Genomic DNA, 21,760 nt, shown 5'->3' on the forward strand with positions numbered 1-21,760 from the left:
TCATACTGCAGATAGAATTAAAATGCAGTCAAATAACACTTCTATTCAGATATTTTCAATATCAAAGGGAGCAGAAAAATGGTTACTTTTAACAACTTGACACACATCACTTTTCCCTTTAGCACAATAAGGTGTGGCTTGTATCTTTAGTTCATAAAGACAACTGAGCGACTTTTGCAGTACAGTATGTGGGTGTGGTTTAGAGAAAGACATACTTGTTTGTGGAAATCAGTTATAGTGGGTGGAAAAACAAACTCCATCTTGAAATAAGACCTGCAAACAGCAAGATGTCTAACTCTATCCCAAAGATACCTGCTCTGTGCACAGAAGGGATTCACACTGTGTGTGGGTCTCCACCCAAGTGAGTTGGTCTGGCTAGAGGACATGTATATTGTCACACTAGCAGCCATGGAGACCTCCCCCACCCGAACAATATAGCCAAAGCTTGTACTATTTTTCAGCAGCTCCCTTTGCAGTGGGAATACCCCTGTAAGGAGGCCTCAAGGGGCAGCTGTCAACTGGCAAGCCTGGAACCACGGCTCCATTGCAAGCTTAGCTGTGTGAGGGGAACAGGGGCAGACAAGCCACCAAAATCCCTATGGCCTGTCCCTCTAACAGAACCATTTCCCCAGTACTCTGCACCCCCTTCCTGCCGGAGTTTCCATGGGAAAGGTGATCAGGAGCATGTTAACAGGACACATTGATTTTTCTGATACCATGTAAAAATAACTATGGACAAAGAGTATGTAAGAAAATACTTTAAAAATTCATTACAAACAAAATCAGCCTGTCCAGATGACATACATCCAGGGTGTCAAAAGTATTAGCTAACAAACTTACAGACCATTGACAATTCTTGAAAAACTGACAACCAGGTATGCAAAGAAAAACGAAAAACAAGTCAGTATTGGTTGCTTTTCAAAAAAAGGAATGAAGATCGATCCTAGGAATTACCTTCAAGTAAATCTAATTTCTTACCTTAGTACAATAGCAACACAGTAAAAATTCTACCCCATGGAAATTATAAAATGTGTGACTAAAGGGAACACTATAATACAGTTGGAAGTTTATACAGCTAAATAGTCTAAAATACCTTATTTTAAAAATCGTTGTGAATTATTTCAGATTGGCTTACATAAGGATATTAATGTAGATTCAAAATTGGTTAAAAGGACCATAAACAAATGCAAGAAAAGTACCAGATTTTGTTCCAAATAAATTATTTCAAATACCCATCTTCAAGATTCCAGGGAATCAGACACAAAATGGTAATTTTAATTGGCCCTCTACATAGTAGTTGCATCATTTGAAAATGCAAATGGACTTCTCTCATTTATCACTGCAATGATGTATTGCATGGTTGTTGTTCTTTCAACAGCAACCAGCCCTGTGACAACAGCTGCTTTTAAGGTACCAGAGGAGGCTGAATCAGGAATATCCACAGAATAAATTCTACCAATGCAAAAAGTACTACAGATTCTACTGTAAAGATCCAAAACACTGTCATTTAGAATAATGCTACTGCAGTGTTTGAATCTATGATTCCATGGAGGAGGACAGACTACAAGATCATAATGGTCTCTTTTGGCTTTAAACTCCATGAATATGATGTATTCATATACATCATACAGACAGATGTATGATAATATGTACACACACAGCACTCCAATATCAATTATTTAGTGAGATATCCACAAAGACTGACGGTTGCAGATTTTTAAGCTGTGACTATATTTCGTAAGTTCGGCTCAACTCCCATTTCAGATCAGTCTCTCCCAAGCCTAGGGCAGCTGTGTTGCTCTCCTTCTCTGCTTTGAAGTTCTCTTCCACATTACAGCACTGTGGTTAACCACACCCTTTCTGAGGATGGTTAACCATAAGCTTCAATCACCTGTAATTGGGAAAATTATAAAAAACCTGTGGTCTCTGTCCCTCTGAAACACCGTAATTGTTTTGGCCTTGTTTAGTTTGGGCCAATGTCAACTGCTGTTCATAACTGATATTATAACAGCACTAGCATTTATATAAACTCCTTGTACATTAAAAGAGATGGGCAAACATTATCTAAAATCTTTGCAATACCTCCAAGAGGTGAGGACAATTTTACACATGGAGAAACAGAGATAATAAGGGCCTGATTTGCAAAATTGCACAGGAGCAACCGCATGCCTAATTTGCATCTGTGATTACTTTGCACATATATATTGGATATTTGGGCACAGAAGTGGATAATTATGTATCTGCCTACAATACAGTCATTGTATGAATGGTTTAGGAACACAACTTCACATCTATTTTGCAAGTCCACTTTTTAAAATCAGTCTCTAGGGGGCAGATTTTCAAAGACATAAAGAACAGTTAGATTCTGAACTCCCCTTTGGGCTCTTTCTCAAGATTAGAAGATGGTAAATTAGACAAAGAGTCAGGTCTGGCTTCCAATCGTGTGATCAACCCACTACACTATGTCACCCCTGAGCGCCATCCTACCCATTTATTCTGAAGTGCTGCACACTGGGATTTCGTGATACAAAGAAAAGCAGGGATCAATAACGTCTACACTGACACTTGGCAGAGATGGATGAATGGATTTTATGTCATAACTGTATTTTTTCTTTAAATACCAAATGATGGCCTCTTGAACAAAATATAGCTGAAGTTATTTTCTATTTATGGTTCCTACAGCACATATCTGTATCTAGTAAATAATTGGGCATGCAATAGAGTTAACATCATGAGAAGATTTTGAAAGGACTTCATGACGACACTGCATCTTTTAAAATAATAATGCATGTTGCTATTGATGGTGGGAGTCAAATTCAAGCAGACAGATATATAAATCTCAGGTCCTTAATTAAAGGCCCAGTCCAAAAGGAGTCTCTCCACTGATTTCAGTGGAAGTTGGATCGAGTCCTACATCTTCCTTATCAGTGAATCTGAGGGATCATGTGAGAGAAAGATTGAAGCTAGGGCTATATCTAAACATTTAAAAAATAAAAATGAGAAGACGATAACATAGAATCATAGAATATCAGGGTTGGAAGGGACTTCAGGAGGTCATCTACTCCAACCCCCTGCTCAAAGCAGGACCAATCCCCAACTAAATCATCCCAGCCAGGGCTTTGTCAAACCTGACCTTAAAAACTTCAAAGGAAGGAGATTCCACCACCTCCCTAGGTAACACATTCCAGTGCTTCACCACGCTCCTAGTGAAAAAGTTTTTCCTAATATCCAACCTTAAACCTCCCCCACTGCAACATGAAACCCTCCTCGTTCTGTCATCTGCTACCACTGAGAACAGTCTAGATCAGGGGTCGCAACCTTTAAGAAGTGGTGTGCCGAGTCTTCATTTATTCACTTTAATTTAAGGTTTCGCATGCCAGTAATACATTTTAACATTTTTTAGAAGGTCTCTCTCTATAAGTCTCTATATTATATAACTAAACTATTGTTGTATGTAAAGTAAACAAGGTTTTCAAAATGTTTAAGAAGCTTCATTTAAAATTAAATTAACATGCTGATCTTATGCCGCTGGCCCGCTCAGCCCGCTGCCAGTCTGGGGTTCCATTCACCTAGGCCGGCAGCAGGCTGAGCGGGGCCCTGGCTGGCAAGGGGCTGGCAGCCAGAACCCCAGACCAGCAGTGGGCTGAGCAGCTTAGCCTGCTGCCAATCAGCCTGCTGCCGATCTGGGGTTCCATCCGCCAGCTCCTGCCAGCCAGGGTCCCGGCTGCCGGCCTGGGATACCGGCCTTGCCCACATAGAGTGGGTACCTACCTTCTCCCTGGTTCTAGACCATTCTCTTCCTCTCTCTCTGCACTGAGCTGAGGGTGGGAGTGCACTGAGCACAGAGCTGGGGGTGAAGGATCAGGCTGGGGGTTGGGATGTAGGGTCTGGCCAGGAGCTAGAATGAGGGAGGGAGCTCAGGGTTGGGGCAGGAGGTTTGGGTGTGGAGTGCTTACCAGGACAGCTCCCATTTGGTGCTCAGGGTGGGGGTGGGAATGTGGGGGGAGGAGGGGAGTGCAGGAGCTCCCGTTTGGTGCTCAGGGTGGGGGTGGGAATGTGGGGGGTGCAGAGGTCAGGGCAGGAGGCTGGGTGTGTGTGTGGGGGTGCTGGAGACAGGGCTGAGGGCGTGGGGGGTGCAGAAGTCAGGGCAGAGGGCTGGGGAGTGTGGGGGTCAGGGCAGAGGGCTGGGGATGTGTGAGGGGGATGCAGGGGTCAGGGTAGAGGGCTGGGGGTGGGATCACGGCAGAGGGCTGGGGGATGGGTGTGGGCTAGTGTCCTGAGGGTTATCCCTGCCCAGAGCGGCTCACAGCAAGGGGCTGGAGGGGATATGCCGATTCCACCCCCCTTCCCCAAGACCCCATCCTCACCTCTTCTCCGCCTCCTCCCCAGAGCAGCAAGCGCGCTCCAGATCCGCTCCCCATCCCTGGCAAGGGCCATCAGCTGATCGGCGGCAGGGAGGGAGCGGAGGAGGGGCAGGAACCCAGCATGCTGGTGGAAAAGGTGGGGGAGGGGGGAACTTGCCTGCCCTGCAGCAGCAGCCGGCAGGACCAAGCTTCTTCACCTTGCCCCCGTGGGGGGAAGGAGTGGGTGGGCAGGATTTTTAATGGCACGATGCTGCCTGCTGGGGTCCTGGCCCTGGCCCAGCTCAGCCCGCAGCCGGCCTGGGTTCGGCAGCAGGCTGAGCGGGACCAGCAGCTGGGACCCGGCAGGCAGCAGCGTGCCATTAAAAATCAGCTAGCGTGCCGTCTTTGGCATGTGTGCCATAGGTTGCCGACCCCTGATCTAGATCCATCCTCTTTGGAACCCCCTTTCAGGTAGTTGAAAGCAGCTATCAAATCCCCCCTCATTCTTCTCTTCCACAGACTAAACAATCCCAGTTCTCTCAGCCTCTCCTCATAAGTCATGTGTTCCAGTCCACTAATAATTTTTGTTGGCCTTGGCTGGATGTTTTCCAATTTTTTCACATCCTTCTTGTAGTGTGGACACAGTACTCCAGATGAGGCCTCACCAATGTCGAAAAGAGGGGAACGATCATGTCCCTCGATCTGCTGGCAATGCCCCTACTTATACATCCCAAAATGCCTTTGGCCTTCTTGGCAACAAGGGCACACCGTTGACTCATATCCAGCTTCTCGTCCACTGTAACCCCTAGGTCCTTTTCTGCAGAACTGCTGCCTAGCCATTTAGTCCCTAGTCTGTAGCGGTTCATGGGATTCTTCCGTCCTAAGTGCAGGACTCTGCACTTGTCTTTGTTGAAGCTCATCAGATTTCTTTTGGCTCAATCCTCTAATTTGTCTATGTCCCTCTGTATCCTATCCCTACCCTCCAGCATATCTACCTCTCTTCCCAATTTAGTGTCACCTGCAAACTTACTGAGGGTGCAATCCACACCATCCTCCAGATCGTTAGTGAAGATATTGAACAAAACCGGCCCCACAACCGACCCTTGGGGCACTCTACTTGATACCGGGCTGCTAACTAGACATGGAGCCATTGATCACCACCTGTTGAGCCCAACAATCTAGCCAGGTCTCTATCCACCTTATAGTCCATTCATTCAGCCCATACTTCTTTAACTTACTGGCATGAATACTGTGTCAAAAGCTTTGCTAAAATCAAGGAACAACACGTCCACTGCTTTCCCCTCGTCCACACAGCCAGTTATCTCGTCGTAGAAGGCAATTAGATTAGTCGGGCCTGACTTGCCCTTGGTGAATCCGTGCTGACTGTTCCTGATCACTTTCCTCTCCTCCAAGTGCTTCAGAATTGATTCCTTGAGGACCTGCTTCATGATTTTTCTAGGGACTGAGGTGAGGCTGACTGGACTGTAGTTCCCAGGATCCTCCTTCTTTCCTTTTTTTAAAGATGGGCACTACATTAGCCTTTTTCCAGTTGTCTGGGACCTCCCCCGATCGCCATGAGTTTTCAAAGATAATGGCCAATGGCTCTGCAATCACATCCACCAACTCTTTTAGAATTCTTGGATGCAGCGCATCCAGCCCCATGGACTTGTGCTCGTCCAGCTTTTCTAAAGAGTCCCGAACCACTTCTTTCTCCACAGAGGGCTGGTCACCTCCTCCCTATGCTGTTCTGCCCAGTGCAGTAGTTTGGGAGATGACCTTGTTTGTGAAGACAGAGGCAAAAAAAGCATTGAGTACATTAGCTTTTTCCACATCCTCTGTCACTAGGTTGCCTCCCTCATTCAGTAAGGGGCCCACACTTTCCTTGACTTGCTTCTTGTTGCTAACATACCTGAAGAAACCCTTCTTGTTACTCTTAACATCTCTTGTTAGCTGCAACACCAAGTGTGATTTGGCCTTCCTATTTTCACTCCTGCATGCCTGAGCAATATTTTTATACTCTTTCTTGGTCATTTGTCCTATCTTCCACTTCTTGTAAGCTTCTTTTTTGTGTTTAAGATCAGCAAGGATTTCACTGTTAAGTCAAGCTGGTCGCCTGCCATATTTACTATTCTTTCTACACATCGGGATAGTTTGTCCCTGCAACCTCAATAAGGATTCTTTAAAATACAGCCAGCTCTCCTGGACTCCTTTCCCCCTCATGTTATTCTCCCAGGGGATCCTGCCCATCAGTTCCCTGAGAGAGTCAAGGTCTGCTTTTCTGAAGTCCAGTGTCTGTATTCTGCTGCTCTCCTTTTTTCCCTGTGTCAGGATCCTGAACTCGACCATCTCATGGTCACTGCCTCCCAGGTTCCCATCCACTTTTGCTTCCCCTACTAATTCTTCCCGGTTTGTGAGCAACAGGTCAAGAAGAGCTCTGCCCTAGTTGATTCCTCCAGCACTTGCACCAGGAATTGTTTCTCAGAAACATCTGAGAAGCAACACTATAACAATGCAATGAAGAAAGTGAACAAGTGAAAGAATGTGTCATATTATACAGTGCATTAAGAAGGAGATTTTACCAAAGAGTCAATGGAAATGATTAAATATGGCGAGCTTAGCACTGACACATGCATTCACGTGCTTTAGAAGGGAAGAGCTTTGTGTGTGTTTAACCAGTAGTCAGACTTGCACAGCATATCTCTACCTAAAAGTTAGTTCTTGAATCAGAGCCTAGAAAATTTAGACTTCTGAAATGTGGCACCTATTATCAGAGAATACTGAAACTTCCCCCAAAAGAAAGTAGTGTCAGCAAGAGGTCACTATTGCTTGGTGGTGAAGGATGTATTTGGAGGAGGTGTGTGGAAATAGCGTTTCTGCATTTGGAAGAACAGTGTTTTGGAATGTCTTAAAGAGGAGAATGGTGAGAGACACACAAAAGGCTGACTGAAAAAAGTAACAGGATGATATTAAGGAATGACAACACATTAGAACAGCTCATTACTTATCTGTTTAAAATCTTATTTCTGTACTAAATACAGAATGATGGGGACAGGAGAGTAAAAAGGTTTCATGTATGTACAGTCCATAGTATTCATAATTGTTGCAAGATAAGCACAGGAACTATTTAACTTCACATGGGTGTGGCTTAAAATGAAAAGTCAAAGGTGACAAACCAAAACCGGACCACTCCATTTCAATAAAGGTTTTCATTTTCAGTGACAATTATTCCATCCCTCTACTAGGACATTTTGCCTTTTGGGGGGGGGGGGTGAGGAGGAAGGGGGACTATTTTAGCACTAAAACAAGAACCCTACACTAAGTGAAAAGAAGAGACATTTTCTCTGCTAATTTTTATGACTTCACCCATCTTTAAAAACTCTTTTAAAAATCATCTTAAAGAACAACTAGAAGAAATTATATAAGTACACATTGTCAGTAAATTTATCACTGCACAATGCTGATTGTTTATTCAGCATTCTTACTGCAAGTATCAATTATGCTCATACTGACAAATATGACAAAGGTATTGTTATTTGATTACTGTTATGCCTGTACAAACAACAGACTAAATGCAGCTCTACTATTATAGTGCTTAATGTGACATAGTAAGATTCAATTTAGTATTTAAGGTTCCATTTATTTAAATAAAATTTGAAAAGGTGGACTACATTTTACAAGTGACCATGCTCACTTTGCTCCCCTATTATCTGCTTTCTTTACAACAGTTTATATGACTTTTTTTCCATACTGCCCCCCATGCATGGCAGAGCTATGGATGTCAGGGTGCCTTAACTGTGCATTTCTACATTTAAACATATTTGGATTTATTTTTAAATTTAACCTTAACGCTGAATTTTCTGAAATTATAATGCTTCTTTTTGGAATAAATATACCCTTTCAGGAATGAATTTTACCCTAAAATTACTGATACATACTCTCAACTTCAACTCAACAGTAATATATTTTGTCTGGAAATGTAAGCAAATAAAATTATATACTCCCACAACAGAAGGGAAAACGCATGTGCAGTTATGCATGGTTTCATGTGCTTCATCAATGGAAACATTTTGTTGGTTTCTTTATTCAAATAATATTTGAATCATATGGGCACATAGCTAGAAATTTCAGCACAGGCTTTGGAACATTCCATGAGAGTCCCTGGTCAACAAAACGTAAAAATGCATTCCAAGTAGTATCTGAAGGGATAATAGGTCCAAGTCAGTGTTCAAAAGTTATGTCTCCCCATACTGTGTGATACTTAAAAATATAAATTATGTTGGCTTGCATCCACTCCCTCCAGAATCTAAGACTGCAAGGCGGATTTGAAATTAGGTTACAAGATGTACCGGAACTTTGACTCTTTAAGAGTGCTTTAAGAATGACAAGTTTAAAAGATCCAGAAACCTCCAAGAAGAAGAGACCTTCCATATCTGAAATATAAATAGACTAATTTATCTCATACATAGTGGTTTAATATATGAAGGTACTGGAGATACATGGCATAACGTTACAACAAGAGCAATGGAGTCAGGATTTGAGTGTTCCATTTCCAACTCCATCACTGACTCACCATCTGAAAATAGCCACATCTGTTTTTTCTGTCTGTAAAATGGATACACCACTACTTAGCTACCTAACATCGGGTGTTTTGAAGCTTAACGAATTTTTATGAATTAACAACAGTTTAAGAGCTTCAGATGAAAGACAGCACATAAATATGAAGTCTATTATTATCATCAAGTGCCTGGCTTGTGAGTTTCAATACTGATGCAACCTTGTGCAGTGTGCATATGAGAAGGTTACTCACCTTGTGCAGTAACTGAGGTTCTTCGAGATGAGTGTCCCTGTGAGTGTTTCACTCCAGGTGTTGGTGTGTCCCTGTGCCTTTGCTTGGAGAATTTTACAGCAGTGCCCGTATGAGTCACGCACATGCGGTGCCTGCCTTGCGCACCACTGGCGGTTAAAGTATTGTGCACGCAACCCGGACGACTCAGTTTCTTCTCTACCGCAGAGCCTGAACTAAGCTCCGAAGTAGAGGGGAAGAGAGTGGGTAGTGGAGCACCCACAGGGACACTCAGGTCGTACTGCACAAGGTGAGTAACCTTCTCTTCTTCTTCGAGAGATGTCCCTGTGGGTGCTCTAGTCCAGGTGACTGTAAAGCAGTGCCCTCTTAGGATGGTAGGGGCTTCGGAGATGGTAAGATAACTGTGGATAGTACTGCTGGGCCAAGTCAGGTATCTGCTTTAGGGCCTTGCGTAATAGCATAATGTCTGGCAAAGGTGTGTTCAGAGGCCCAGGTGGCAGCCTTGCATATGTCTATCAAGGAAACGTTGTTTGGGAACGCTGTGGACGTTAATATATATCTGGTTGAGTGTGCCCCGATTGCTGATGAGGGCTGGGTGCTTTTTAATTGGTAGCATAAGCGAATGCATCCAGATTCCATTTAGAGAGTTTCTGCATAGATATGGATGCACCTCTGGATTGTTCTGCTATGGACACAGAGTTTTGGAGAAGCCCTAAATGGCTTGGTTCTGTCCAGGTAAAAAGCCAGTGCTCTTCTAACATCCGGGGTGTGCATCGTAGCTTCAAATGAGCTTGCATGCAGATCAGGGAAGAAAGTTGGAAGCTGTATTGGTTCGTTAATGTGAAATGATGAACGTACCTTGGGTAGAAATTTGGGATGGGTATGTAGCATAATTTTATCCTTAAAAAAAGATCAGGAGTACTTGTGGCATCTTAGAGACTAACAAATTTATTAGAAGCTTTCGTGGGCTACAGCCCACTTCATCGGATGCACTGAATGGAACCCACGAAAGCTTACGCTCTAATAAAATTTGTTAATCTCTAAGGTGCCACAAGTACTCCTGGGTTTTTTTGCGGATACAGACTAACACGGCTGCTACTCTGAAACCTTAAAAAAGATTGTATACGGTGGGTCTGCCATAAGCACCCCTTTTTGTCCCACACGTCTGACTGATGTGATAGCTTCTAGAAATGACACTTTCATGGACAGGTGCATAAGGAGCAGGTTGCTAGAGGTTCGAAAGGTTTCTGAGTAAGTGTCCTTAGTACCAGATTCAAGTCCCGAGGTATAGTGTGTGGTCTGATGTCAGGGTAGAGAGTTTATATGCCCTTGAGAAATTGTTTGGTGATTGGGTGGGCAAAGATTGTAGTGTTGTTAATCTTTTAGTCAAAAGTGGTGATGGCCGCCAGGTGTACTTTCAGTGAGCTGATGAATAGGCCTGATTGTTTTAGTTCTAAGATGTAGTCTAGGACCAATGGAAGAGGTGCAGATGTTGTATCAATTTGTTTGGTGGTGCACCATGTTGTAAATCTCCTCCACTTACATAGGAAGGTGCTACAAGTAGAGTGCTTTCTGCTATGGACCTGGTCTGAACAGTTTAGCTCATCATGAGAAAGCTATAGAGAAGCCATGCCTTGAGATGTAGCATCTGCAAGTGTCCATCCCACTGCGTCAGTAGATTTGAGTGGAGGGGGAGTGTGATTGGGGAACGTGCTGACATGCACATCATGTAGGGATACCACGGTTGTCTTGGACACGTGGGGGCTATTAGGATGACTCTGGCTTTGTTGGTCCTAATTTTCTGTATTGCCCTGGGTAGCAATGGTATTGGTGGAAATGCATAGAAGAGGTCCGTGTTCCAGCTGATTAGAAATGTGTCTCCCATGGATTGCTTCCCCAGATCCTCCCTGGTGCAAAATTTTTGACACTTTGTGTTGCAGGCAGTGGCAAATAGGTTGGTGCTTGGGTGACCCTGCTATTGGAATATGCAGTACTGGATTACTCAATTCCCATTTGTGGTCGTGGGGAAATAGTCTGCTGAGTTCGTCTGCTGTCGTGTTCTGACATTCAGGTAGGTATGAAGCTGAGATATGGATGTTGTGTCGAATACAGAGATTCCAAAGTTTGATGGCCTTGGTGCAAAGCGAATGTGATCTGGCTCCTCCTTGCCAGTTTATATAGAACACAGAGGCGATGTTGTCAGTTATGACCCTTATGTGCTGATTCTTTATGACCATCAGGAAGTGGAGGAAGGCACCGTGGATGGTGTGGAGTTCTAGAAAGTTTATATGTGGGCTTGTCTCCATTGTGGACCATAGTCCTGAGCTGTTTGACGTTGCATGTGTGCTCCCCACCAGATGAGGGAGGTGTCCGTTGTGATCATCTGTGATGGAGGGTCTTGGGTGAATGGGATCCCGAAACACAGGTTGCATGGGTGAGTCCACCAATCTAACAAGTCCCTGACCATGTGGGACATTGTTAATCTTATGTTCATTTTGTGTTTGTTTGGTCTGTATACAGTTGCTAACCATCCTTGGAGGCAGCGCATGTGCAGGCGTGCATACTTGACTACAAATGTGCATGCTGCCACGTGGCCCAAGAGTTGCAGACATTCGTGGGCTGTTATTTGTGGACTGTGTCGCACTGTGGATATTACTGTGTTGAACCTGTCCTGTTGGAGAGACCCTTGTGGTCTGGGAGTTGAGGTATTGTTAAGTCTGTTGTATTGTTGATTTCTTCATATTTATTTGTAGGCCGACACTTTCAAAACAGTGGATTGACGTTTTTTGTGGAGTGCATGGTTTCTGATTGGTCTTTGTCTCTGCCGTTGATCATAAGGTCTCTATTGTTGCTGTGTCTATGTGGAATATCTAGAGAGTGTTGATAAGGTTGATACGTGTACCGTCTCCTTCTCATGGCAGGCGTAGGGATGCAGAGGGACCAGAGGGTGGTTCGGAAATCCTTCATTGTGTGCAGCACATCATAGGTTTTGGCTGCAATTTCTCTCCATCAAAAGGGAGGTCCTCAACCGTGTTCTGGATCTCCTGTGGAAACACTGATGAATTGAACCACGAGACCTGTTGCATGACCACAGCTGTGGCAGGGGACCTGGCTACAGTGTCAGCCACATCCAAAGAGGCCTGTAGATCCGTATGTGCAATGTTTTGTCCTTCAGAGACCAGGGATTTAAATTGTTGTCTTATCTTCAGGAATGTCAGTTAAGTCCATACATTTCCTGTAATTCTGGTGGTTATATTTGGCTAATAATGCCGCATAATTTGACACTCTGAATTGAAATGTTGAAGATGTGTACACTTTGTGACCAAAGAGGTCCAGCCTCTTGCTTTCCTTACCAGAAGGGTGGGAACAAAAATGCCGCTGTTTTCTCTTTTGATTGGCTGCTTCCACAACCAGCAAGTTGGGAGCTGGATGTGTGAATAGGAATTCAGATCCCTTGGAAGGGACGTAGTATTTGCAGTCCGCCCTTTTACAAGTTGGCAGAATTGTGGCCAGAATTTGCCACACTGTTTTTGCAGATTCCATGGTAGCCGCATTGATCGGTAGTGCTATCTTGGAAGAGGAAGAAGGTTGTAGAACGTCTGTCAACTCATGCTGAGTTTCTGACATTTCCTTGAGGGAAATTTTAAGCTCATTAGCCACTCTTTTGAACAGATCTTGAGAAAAGTTGTCCGCCGTGGTTGGTGGTGGGGGCATAATTGCCTCGTCCAGCAAGGAGGAGGAATTATTACTGGGTGGAAAGGTGTCAGGAGCAGCATCCTCTTCCTGCTCTGCCATTGGCTCCTCCAGTGTGTCCCACTGACTCAGAGATGGGGGGCGGAGGTCTGCCTATGTCCCTGTATGGGCTAGGATGTCTGCTATGGTGTCATGTATATGACTCCCATGGACTCTAATATGGCCAGTGAGGTGAGTAAAGCACAGGTGGCCCCATCCACAGGTGACTATACCAAGGAGGCATATTGCGCCTGTATGAGGACCATGATCTCAATAGTTCAGTGCCAACCAGTGTCCTGACTGGGGAAGAATGGTGAGGGGAGAATTGTCCTTCCACTGTGTCTTCTTCATCACTGCAGAACTGTGATGGAATGGGTGACAGATGTTGGTGTGGTACCGATGGCCTCAGTGATACATTGGTACCAAAGAGAGGAAACTGAGGAGCTGAGGAGACCAACAAATCCCTATGGTGTAGGAAGTGGCGTGGTCCCAATAGTGTCGGTGCGACAGGGAGTGGTGGTGATTTGTGCTGGTGGTGCGGTGGGCTGTGTAGGTGCCAGTGTCGCTAGTGTTGGAACCGTGGTTTTAGCAGTACTGGACTGTGGCACCGGAACAGGAGCAATTGTCGGTACCACCTCCTTAGAAGGTGCCGATGGTGCCATAGTAGAGGCAGGCAACTTAAAGCTGTTAGCCTTGGCACCAGAGTGGTGGGTGCCAGCAGCCGCCTTGCAGACAGTGCCTGAAGTGCCCGGAGTATCATAGGTGCTGAGTCGTGGTACCGTCGGCATTGATGACAGTGATCTCGTCGGCGACCGTTTTTTGCTTGCCTGCTCTCTTTGGGATGGGGAGGATGACCATTTCTTGACTGGTTTGGATTTTGGGTACCTCAGTGGTGAGGGAACTGGAGACCCATGCAGGTCAGAGGCTGGTCTCAAGGACTTCTTCATTAAAATGAGCTTAAGCCTTAGGTCCCTGTCCCTTTGTGCTCGTCATAAATATAAAGGGAAGGGTAAACACCTTTAAAATCCCTCCTGGCCAGAGGAAAAACCCTTTCACCTGTAAAGGGTTAAGAAGCTAGGATAACCTCGCTGGCACCTGACCAAAATGACCAATGAGGAGACAAGATACTGTCAAAACTGGAGGGTGGGGGGAGAGAAACAAAGGCTCTCTCTTTCTGTGTGATGCATTTGCCGGGAAGAGAAAGGAATGGAGTCTTAGAACTTAGTAAGTAATCTAGCTAGATATGAGTTAGATTCTGTTTGTTTAAATGGCTGAGAAAATAAGCTGTGCTGAATGGAATTCATATTCCTGTTTTTGTGTCTTTTTGTAACTTAAGGTTTTGCCTAGAGGGGTTCTCTATGCTTTGAATCTAATTACCCTTAAGGTATTTACCATCCTGATTTTACAGAGGTGATTCTTTTACTTTTTCTTCTATTAAAATTCTTCTTTTAAGAACCTGATTGCTTTCTTCATTGTTCTAAAGATCAAAGGGTTTGGGTCTGTGTTCACCTACACAAATTGATGAGGATTTTTATCAAGCCTTCCCCAGAAAAGGGGGTGTAGGGTTTGAGGAGGATTTGGGGGGGAAAGACTTTTGCAAGCGGGCTTTGTCCTGGTTATATATCTGTTAGACACTTGGTGGTGGCAGCAATAAAGTCCAAGGGAAAAAGGAAAGTAGTTTGTACCTTGGGGAAGATTTAACCTAATCTGGTAAAAATGAGCTTAGGAGGTTTTCATGCAGGTCCCCACATCTGTACCCTAGAGTTCAGAGTGGGGAAGGAACCCTGACAGCCCTAGTTTTCAATTTGCTGCAATGGGCACATTTCTGGGGAACATGGGATTCACTCAGACAGCGGACACATTGAGTGTGTCCATCAGACACCGGCATCGCCTTTCTGCATGTAGTGCACCGCTTAAAGCCCGGTGAACCCGGGTATTATATGCTAATGTACTCAATGCTTTTTTTGCCTCTGTCTTCACAAACAAAGTCAGCTCCCAGAATACTGCACTGGGCAGCACAGTATGGGGAGGAGGTGACCAGCCCTCTGTGGAGAAAGAAGTGGTTCGGGACTATTTAGAAAAGCTGGACGAGCACAAGTCTATGGAGCCAGATGCACTGCATCCGAGGGTGCTAAAGGAGTTGGTGGATGTGATTGCAGAGCCATTGGCCATTATCTTTGAAAACTCATGGCGATCGGGGGAGGTCCCAGACAACTGGAAAAAGGCTAATGTAGTGCCCATTTTTAAAAAAGAGAAGGAGGAGGATCTGGGGAACTACAGGCAGTCAGCCTCACCTCAGTCCCTGGAAAAATCATGAAGCAGGTCCTCAAGGAATCAATTCTGAAGCACTTGGAAGAGAGGAAAGTGATCAGAAACAGTCAGCACGGATTAACCAAGGGCAAGTCATGCCTGACTAACCTAATTGCCTTCTATGATGAAATAATTGGCTCTGTGCATGAGGGGAAAGCAGTGGATGTGTTATTCCTTGACGATAGCAAAGCTTTTGATACCGTTTCCCACAGTATTCTTGCCAGCAAGTTAAAGTAGTATGGGCTGGATGAACTGACTATAAGGTGGATAGAAAGCTGGCTAGATAGTCAGGCTCAATGGGTAGTGATCAATGGCTCCATGTCTAGTTGGCAGCCGGTATCCAGTGGAGTGCCCCAAGGGTCAGTCCTGGGGCCAGTTTTGTTCAATATCTTCATTAATAATCAGGAGGATGGCATGGATTGCACCCTCAGCAAGTTTGCAGATGACACTAAACTGGGAGCAGTGGTAGATATGCTAGAGGGTAGGGATAGGATACAGAGGGACCTAGACAAATGAGAGGACTGAACCTAAAGAAATTTGATGAGCTTCAACAAGGACAAGTGCAGAGTCCTGCACTTAGGATGGAAGAATCCCATGCACTGCTACAGAATAGAGACCAAGTGGCTAGGCAACAGTTCTGCAGAAAAGGACCTAGGGGTTACAGTGGATGAGAAGCTGGATATGAGTCAACAGTGTGCCCTTGTTGCCAAGAAGGCCAACGGCATTTTGGGTTGTACAAGTAGGAGCATAGCCAGCAGATCAAGGGACGTGATCGTTCCCCTCTATTCGACATTGGTGAGGCCTCATCTGGAGTACTATGTCCAGTTTTGGGCCCCACACTACAAGAAAAATTGGAAAGTGTCCAGCAGAGGGCAACAAAAATTATTAGGGGGCTGGAGCACATGACTTATGAGGAGAAGCTGAGTGGACTGGGATTATTTAGTCTGTGGAAGAGAAGAATGAGGTGGGATTTGATAGCTACTTTCAACTACCTGAAAGGGGGTTCCAAAGAGGATGGATCTAGACTGTCCTCAGTGGCAGCAGATGACAGAACAAGGAGTAATGGTCTCAAATTGCAGTGGCGGTGGTGAAGCACTGCAATGGGTTACCTAGAGAGGTGGTGGAATCTCCCTCCTTAGAGGTTTTTAAGGTTAGGCTGGGATGATTTGGTTGGGGATTGGCGCTGCTTTGAGCAGGGGGTTGACTAGATGACCTCCTGAGGTCCCTTCCAACCCTAATCTATAATTATCACTGAACTAAACTATGGAGTAAATAAGAATTTGGTGTTTTTTTTAAAACAGGAACTAAGTTAATAAATGAAACTTGACGACTAGAGATACTACTAAAACGGACTATGCAATTTATCTGAAAAAAAACCTACAGGTTTGAACGGGACTGTGGAGCTCCGTCTTAGGCCAGGGATGGTTGAGAAGGAACTGAGGAGTCTGGGTCGCGCATGCGATACTTCAGCAGCCAACGGCGCACGAGGCATGCGCTGTGCGTGCACGACCTGTACAGGCACTGCTGTAAAATTCTCCAAGCGAAAGCACACCTGAAGTAGAGTACTCACAGGGACATCTCTCAAAGAAGAAAAGACTGTTCCAAAGAAAATTATTTACTCTGGTCGTATAAATACATAGATATTTCAAGAGTCACAGCAAAAAATGTCTGAAAATTATTTCAGCCACATTTACCTTAATTTTTCAAAATCAATACTCATTTTTTGCAATTGATATGAGACTGGATTTAAGAATGCAGTTTACATTCTTGTCTGCACCAAAAGGAATAAATACAAGAAGAGGGTTCTAGAGGGATGCTAATCACAACCAAATTTTGTTACAACCTTCAACCTCCATTTATATTGAGAGTGCATTACCTAAGTACTGACACTACCAGAACTGCTTTGGTGCTATCAAAGTAACACTGGACGAAATATTTCCTATTTCTACATCAGCAATATTTGGAATGATGGCCTTTCAGTTAACATATAGGTAAAAATTAGTAAAACAAACTTTTTAAAAAAATAATGATGGTGTATCTCTCCTTTTTCAGCGCATCTGACTGGTACCTTTGAATTCTATGGACCACTTTGAAAAAGAGATTTCTTTTCAACACCTTATTCCCCTGCTCTTTGGATCTCAACATATTTCATTCTTGGTATTACCAGATCTAGTCTATTAAATTAGGTAAATCTACTCTACATATCCCCTTTAATAAATCCTATGAAAACTTTGGTTAAAGTATAAAGGACTGGATAGGGAAATATTGTTAAATTATTTATTGCTATCGAATTGCAACCACTGATATTTGCCAAAAGGTATATACAACAATGGGGAAAGAGGGCGGACAGGGGGAGGAAGGTCACAGAAATAAAACAATCTTCCTTTGTTTTTTGTTTTTTTTTTTTGTTTTTTTACCTTGAACCATAAGCATGGGCTCTTTTCCACCACCATGTGCTAGCATCTCTCTGCGATAACGCTTACCCATTGCCCTGAAGGAAAAGACAGATAATATTACCGCCACCTGCATACACAACCTGTCTAGCTTTCAGTCACACTTGTCTCTGGTTTCTTTACAGAACAGACACAGCTATAGATCTAATAAAACCTGCCATCTTTAGACAATGGTTGCCTTCATCATATACTGATTAGAGAAATGCACACTATTTAAAATTACGCAAGAACTAAGCTAGATAGATTTAATATTTACAAAAACTATGTTTTTATGCAATATTCTACTTCGCAAAGAACTTGTTAGTCTTCACTGTTGTAAGGGGGGAAATTAATAGGTCTCTGATATAACTGCTTAGAACACTTAGCTAAGGTGTAAGAACAGTTTGGAATTTGTCATTTTCCAATATAGCCAAAGAAGAAGAATATGACGTAAGATTTTAAAATTTAAAAAGCCAATTTGTCAAAATAATACAAGTAAGAGCTAATGATTCCATTTCTACTGTGGATGTTCTTTTTTACCTGCATGCAATATCCCACTTCTGCATTGTCATGGGGTGACTGATCCCTTTCAGGGGGATCAGAACCCAGTCTGCCCACCACTGCCTTCTGAAGGCCCACCTGGGAGTAACTGACTGCCCTGTGGTTACTTAAAGAAAACGAGCACTGGACTTAATTAAAAGGTTATGCGATCCTAGTTAAGCTAGATGCTCCTACGGAGAAAGTACTTCTAGACAGAATGCTATCACAGAGAGACGGTGTGCTCCTCGGACACTCCCAGGACAGCTCACTGGGGTAATGAGCCAAGAAGGTATACTTCACTCCTAGAGAGAGGAGATCTCAACAATGAGACCTATAGTTGGCAGGCCACCAGGAAAGCCTGGTCCCAGCAAACAAATCTCCCAAATGTGGCAGGAAACCCTGTGTGTCAAGAAATATGGGCTCTTCTCAAGAAGAGCTACAGTTGGCAGGTCTCCACAGACACCTAGCACTAGGGAAGGATTCTCCCTAGGTAGTGGCAAGAGACTGGACTCCAGGAAAGGGACCTGCTTGTAAAGGGCCCTGGACAGAGGTGAGCACTGGACTCAGGCGGAACAAATAAGCTAAGATTGTGCTGAGAGTCAGACAGAGGGATAAAGGTTTTGCTTATATTTTGTGCTGACCTTTTCTGTTATTAAATGATACCTTCCAAGGACCAGAAATGGTCACTAGCTCTGAAATAAGAAGAGCTCTCTGTGACTCAAATCTTGTCTATCTCACCAATAGAAGTTGGTCCAATAAAAGATATTACCTCACCCACTTTGTGTCTGTAATATCCTAGGACCGACATGGCTACAACTACACTGCTATATCTTCTAGTTACATTTAAATATCAGCTCTCTAAATGCATCAGGAAATTCTATTGCTTATTGCCACCCAGTGTCATACATCCTGAACAAATACTGAAGAACTTCCTTGTTTTAGGAAATCACTATGTGAATGTTAAATAGTTTTGACCCAAAACTAAAAAAGATGTCAAAATGGATGATGAAGTGCTAAAACGTACTCTCTCAATTGTAATGAGATTTTGATAGCTCACAAAGTGTTCAAAGTTTGTGCTACCTTAGTAAAAATAAGCAATACCTCACAGTGTAGTCTGTCTAGGTAAGCTGGAAGTTTCATCCAAAAAACAAAACAGTTAGATTCTCTGATATCAGCCAAATTAAGGCCAATGGTTTCAAATATGGGTATTTAAATTTGAACATGTGAATTTATTTGCTTATAGGCTATTATTAAATATATTTCTTTATGATAGCACCTACAGCGTGGTAGGTGCTTTCCAAATATTCAGGAAGAAACAGTATTTGCTCCATGAAGCTCACATTGTAAGGAGACAGACTAGCAGAAAGAGGCTAAGAGAAGCAGAATAGGCAAGTATGTACAAATCAGCTCGACTGATTGTAACAAGCAGGACCAAAATTGGTCTTCAAGAGTGATTTTGATGTGGACAGTGTAAGAAGTTTTGCAGATGAGCTCAGGGAGGCTGCATCATGCACAGGATACTGCACAGAAGAAGGCATGGAGGGGACTGGACAAGAAACTGATAAACAAGCAGATAAAGCTGTGTATACTAGCCGAACAGAGGGATGCAATGCAAAGCTTGAAAAGGGAAGATAACTAGGTAGAACTATGTGGAGCTTTGAAGGTGATGACAAGAAGCTTGTTTAATACTGACAGCTTCTTCTAGTTCAAATGGAAGTTACAGGTATTTAACACTTTTGAAAATCAGGCTCTTTAATTAGATGACTACATATGGATTTTGGTGCCTCCCACTTGGCACCTACATTTTAAAATACTGATGCTGTATTCTTTGCATCAGTGAACATGTCTTACAATGTGCCTTATCTGTGGTTATGTTGTATTTTGCTATGTTTTTAAAATCAACATATTTAGAAAAAACAATTAAAATTACATACAAAATCAAAATGTTGCTACAGGTACGACAAGCAAGTTTTCTGCTTCCCAGAGTTAGCACACCATTCAGTTCTACTTCATGCACTGTCTCTTTTTACCTGTCAAATGGGTTCTGCACAAAACACTGTTTCCATACCATGGAGGCAATGGCCCTGGACATGAGGTAGGAGTAGTACTTGGCACCGTATCCCACAAGATGGCTGAATCTCAGTTGCCATGCCTATAAGGAAAAGAAAACAGAATGGAAACCACATCACTTATATCCTTCCAATTATTTTGAGAACTTTTTATCAAAGATTGCAAGAGTTATATACTGAATTGGTTCATAAATACAGCAATATATTACAATGACAGAAATCTGACAGTATTAAGAAGAAACAATGAAAGAAAAACTAGTGTGTAAAACCTCATTCTAATAAATGTTTTCTGAGCTGAAGACTACATTTTTCCTATGCTAATCATTATAATTAATATTATGAGTAAACGGAATCAAAGGCACAGAAGACTGTAACAAGTAAAAAATTCAGACATTTAATAACATTCACATTGTTTCTATTTTGTGTTAAAAGAAAACCATAATTCACTTGTTACAATTAACACCACATTTTCCACATGCATAATTGCAGTGACACACCTAAAAAAGTTAACTCCATGAGCTTTTGCCAAAAATAAAATTATAGTAGAGACTTGTATATGTAAAATACAGCTTCCCACATGCCAAAGTACAGCTCAGAGGTAGATGAATTACTATCCACATGACATACCATTGTTCACAGATTTGCTCGTATATGTATAGCAGATTGTAATTATTCGGTTATTTGTCTATAAATCGTTACTTAGTTTTATGACTCATTCCAGTGTTGCTATACTTCTCTCTTTTAATTAAATAGAGTACTTTCCTATTTGGCTCCATTTCTTTACCTTGGAAAATTGAAATTATCAGCTCTACTCTCACTGAAACATGTTCTCAGATTTTCCCTGCCTGTAATGTGTAAAGAGGAGTAGAACTAAATTGAAAAGACATACGGTTTCCCTGCAGTCTTATATACTTCTTTAATGTAAGATGGCTCTATCTAGCAATGGATCAACAAGAATCCTCTTCTCCCTTCTTGGCTCCTTCTCAGGAAACGAAGAGGGAGTCAATTCAAAGATGTCATTTGTCCTGTTCAAACAGGATCAGAGCACTATGATAGTCATAGAAGTGTAGGAGTGGAAGGGATCTCTATAGGTCATCTAGTCCAGTGCCCTGCACTCAAGGCAGTACTACATAACAACTAGGCCATTCCTGAAGGTATTTGTCTAACCTGTTCTTAAAAACCTCCAATGACGGAGATTTCACAACTTTCCTAGGCAATTTGTTCTAGTGCTTAACTACCCTGATAGATAGGAAGCTTTTCCTAATATCTAACCTAAACTGCCCTTGCTGCAATTTAAACCCATTGTTTCTTGTCCTATCCTCAGAGGTTAAGAACAACAATTTTTTACTTTCTTCCTTGTAAACCCTTTTATGTACTTGAAAACTGTTGTCTCCCCCTTGGTCCTCTCTTCTCCAGACTAAACAAACCCAATATTTTCAATCTTTCCTCATAGGTCATGTTTTCTAGGCCTTTACATCATTTTTGCTGCAGTTTTCTGGACTTTCTCCCATTTGTCCACATCTTTCCTGA

At 43.1% G+C, this 21,760-nt stretch overlaps 1 protein-coding gene across 2 annotated transcripts in view; it reads right to left on the reverse strand.

The window, feature by feature from the left end:
• The window catches only part of LOC119846367 (mitochondrial intermediate peptidase), a 126,375-nt gene that overhangs the window by 1,966 nt on the left and 102,649 nt on the right, over positions 1 to 21,760 (reverse strand). For both annotated transcript variants that reach the window (XR_006277625.1, XM_038379943.2), the window contains 2 exons: positions 20,192 to 20,313; positions 17,607 to 17,680 (listed from right to left, as the gene is read on the reverse strand). Coding sequence is in view for 1 of the 2 variants with exons in the window: in XM_038379943.2 (XP_038235871.1) it covers positions 17,607 to 17,680; positions 20,192 to 20,313 (196 nt within the window). In the remaining variant the exon portion in view is untranslated. The remainder of the gene's footprint in view (positions 1 to 17,606; positions 17,681 to 20,191; positions 20,314 to 21,760) is intronic.

The sequence above is a fragment of the Dermochelys coriacea genome, chromosome 1 (assembly GCF_009764565.3).
Source record: "Dermochelys coriacea isolate rDerCor1 chromosome 1, rDerCor1.pri.v4, whole genome shotgun sequence".
NCBI lineage: Eukaryota > Metazoa > Chordata > Testudines > Dermochelyidae > Dermochelys > Dermochelys coriacea.